Raw genomic sequence first — 3,751 nt, forward strand, 5'->3', positions numbered from 1 at the left:
TATGTGTGTGTGTGTGTGTGTGTGTGTGTGTGTGTGTGTATACATATATATATATATATATATATATGAATTTATATTGCATAGTTGTATAGATCTATTCGCACATATGAAATTGACGTGACCCCTCACGTATATATCCTGTTCGCAATTCCATCGGTACGGTTGATGCAGAGATGAAGAGAGACGACGAGGAGTTTGATATGCACAGTCGATCGAAGACGCAGCCCTGGAAGCACGTGTCTTTGGGTACTGATCGATTTCATCAGCGATACTGGTATTTTGCTGCAACTCCCTCAAAGTATGTGGGTTTTCGCATATTTTTTCCAAACTTTATCTCAGTGTGAAGTATTGTTTGTGATCACATGCGATATTGTTTGGTTGTCAAGGGGGGTTTTTATAATGAAAGCTTGTATCGGTTCCATCATATTCCTCGCCATAAACGCGTTATTTAGATTTTCTCCGAACGTCATTTAAAACACCTTGCGTATGCTAGCTGTCACATAGTTGTGTTGTTCTTTTATCGAGAAATGTATTGTGACAGCAAGCATGAGTCCGATGCACATGTCATAACCAGCACTCTACGCCCCAAGGTCTTCCATTATTCCTAAAACCCTAAATACCATTTCATGTCATTTCTACCAGGATCTTCATCGAAACACCCGATCCCGGCTTCTCTCCCAAGTTTGACGAAAACAACAAACGTATTGATAGCGAAGAAACCGTTTCTCAGCCATCCACAGACGGCGAAATCAAATCAGAAGTTAATGTTACAGGGGAAATAAACGTACAGAGAGAGGAAATCGTAGCTCAAGACCCAAACTTATTAAAAGAGGAGGGTGCACCAACTAGTGGCGCAGTAGTCCCACCTCCAGCCGCCACGCATACAACACAAAACGGCAACCATGTACAGCCGAATGTGAATGCGCATGTACCCAACTCCACCGCATTGCAGGTCAAGGCATCGCCCGGGAGGAACGGGCTTTGGGCTGGTGCAACGGCCAATGAAAACAGCACTGTAACCGCAACCGCAAGTACTCCGACCGCGACCGCAAATGTGACCGCAAACCCGGCGCCCGCAACCGCAAAGACCGAGCCGGTGATTCCTATGGTGGTCGACCAGCCACGCCCAGTAGCTGGGGCGGGGGTGCAGGGGGAGAACAGTGGCGGTGTGGCCAGCCCTGCCGCGCAGGCTATACACCAGGACACTGTGCCTGTCGGTACACCGAGGGCGAGTACGGCCCTCTGTGAAGGTGCGCCTGGCCAGGCTGTGGCTGACATGGGGGTGCCAGCGGGTGCTGTGGCTGAGGTAGGTCAAGGTGGGAACACTGGCGCGCCGGTACCTCTGAAAACGGAACCCTGGGCCGGGACCGGGGCCGAAGTCAACCAGACTTCCAAGGCGACTACCAATGGCAGTACACTTGACCATGGGCAGAGTACTGAAGGTATAGTTACGGGTACACCGGCGATCGTGGGTACGGATGTGAAGGTGGTGAAGCCGTCTGTGACGGACCTTTCTGCGGGCAATCAAAGTATGTCAATGAACATGCACACACCTACCACGCCTCAGGTGGCGCCAGGGGCAGGACAACAACCACAGCCGCACGTACAACCGCAGGCACAGTCTGCTCAAGGAAACACAGCTACACACATACACACACAGACACCGATACAGCCTCAGGGGCAAGCACAGATCAATCCACAAACGCACACACAGTCACAGGCAATGCCACAGACACTCCCACTGGCACAGCCGCAAGTACAGGCCGGATTACAGCCACAGCCACAGCCACAGCTACAAGCACAGATCAATCCACAACAGGCAATGCCACAAACACTCACACTGGCACAGCCGCAACTACAGTCACAATCACAGACACAACCACAACTACAGTCACAATCACAGACACAACCACAACCACAATTACAATCTCAGACACAGACACAGACACCACAACCACAACCACAATTTCATTCTCAGACTCAGACACCACAACCACAATTACAATTTCAGACTCTGACTCTGACTCAGACACCGACACCGTCGGCGGGTGTAGCACACCCTGCCATAGCACAAGGCAATAGTACTGTGCTGAATGGCAGTGCTCCTGGTACCACACCTACCGTACCGAGTGGTACCACTGGGACGTCTCAGTCTCCTAACACCACCAGTGGGGGTGTGGAGAGTGTGCCTGTAGCCCTGCAGCACCCATACCCTACACTCAAACCAGGCCAAGAGAAGTGGGCCTGCATTGACACCAGTCGGGTCGACGAGTTGATGATGAGTCTGAACACATGGGGTATGTGTCTGTGTATATACTTGAGCATGTGTGTGTGTGAGTGGCAGGGTGGGGTGGTCTGTGTATATACTTGAGCATGTGTGTGTGTGAGTGGCAGGGTGGGGTGGTCTGTGTGTATCGTTGTGTGCGTGTGTGTATGTAAATAGTATTGTGCTCAGCGAATGCCTACAACTCCGCCGTTTCGCTCCCAATTGCATCACGCACATTAATTGTTTTGGGATTAGGTCTGCGACAGAGGAAACAAACTCTGACTCGCTATATGTAGTGCGATCTATTTCCGTTCCGTTCCCAATTGTAGTATAACTCACAAAGCTGATTCAAATTTGCCCTAAAAACAGGTTTGCGGGAATACGGCCTGTACAGCAGCCTGAAGGTGCTGCGAGAGAGACTGGAGCGGACTGTGTTCGAGACGGCGCGGAGGAAAGCAGTCGCATCCAACGCCAAACACGACAATGACGATGGACACCCACCTACCAGTGTCAATGGCAGTAATGTGAGCGGAACAAATGTCACAGCGGCCTGAGCGCGCGCGTTGTATGGACACGGCCAATTAAAATCTGCAAAGGATTGGGGTACTGCTGACGTGGGTGTGAGATCGAAGTCAGGCACAATAGCCCAGTGCAGTGATGGCACGGGAGATTGGGTGAAGGAGTCCCCAGGTGAAGGGAGAGGAGTGGAGTGACACAGAGGTCAAAGCTACCGAGACATGCACAGTATCTCCTACCACGTGCATGAGTGGCTTTCTCACGACACGCACATACAGGCGACAACAATTGGGTGTGGCCGCTGGGGAGATATAGGTGACTGGCCTAGCACCGGGTGGTTGGTACACAGGTCAACGCTGCCCAAATACACGCAGCAGAATGTCAAACCTCAGGACACATGCAACTAAAAATAGGTGCCCCGTTGGTGAGATTAGTGATCTATCTAGTGGTATGAGCGGTACGAAGGTCAAAGTGGCCGAAGTACGCATAGGTCACCCTTGCAGACGTGGATGAAAACACGCTAAGTAGATAATATTACATGCATGAGTGTCTTTAAGGTCACACGCGCACAAGCAGCCACAAACGTCGGGCGCTGAATAATGACTCCAGAAATATATATATATATATATAAAGTACAGACGTACTCGGAAACAAAAAAATAATCTAGTAGTAAACGTTTGACAAAATAAAAGACTGACAACATACAGGGATTGTAGTTCTAGCCAGCATACCAATTGACATACAATCTGAGGAAGGGCTCGTATCTGCGCGATGCAACCGCTGAAAGATATACTAGTATGAATGCCAATGTGGTGACACTGTTCAATATGTATTATATACATATATTTCTATATATTTATATATATATATAGATATATATATAGATATATATATAATATATATATATACATATATATATATATGTTTATATACACATATATATATATATATGTATATAGATATATATAA

General features: G+C 48.5%; 1 protein-coding gene across 1 annotated transcript; it reads left to right on the plus strand.

Annotated features, from left to right (window-relative positions):
• Window positions 1–173: 173 nt before the first annotated feature.
• Window positions 174–3,476, plus strand: SARC_00025 (hypothetical protein; the record flags this gene model as incomplete). Its single annotated transcript, XM_014306320.1, has 3 exons — window positions 174–298; window positions 643–2,297; window positions 2,636–3,476. 3 exons carry the CDS (start codon window positions 174–176, stop codon window positions 2,818–2,820), a joined length of 1,965 nt encoding a protein of 654 aa, XP_014161795.1. The 3' UTR covers window positions 2,821–3,476.
• Window positions 3,477–3,751: the final 275 nt, after the last annotated feature.

This window comes from Sphaeroforma arctica, assembly GCF_001186125.1.
Source record: "Sphaeroforma arctica JP610 unplaced genomic scaffold supercont1.1, whole genome shotgun sequence".
Lineage (NCBI taxonomy): Eukaryota > Ichthyosporea > Ichthyophonida > Sphaeroforma > Sphaeroforma arctica.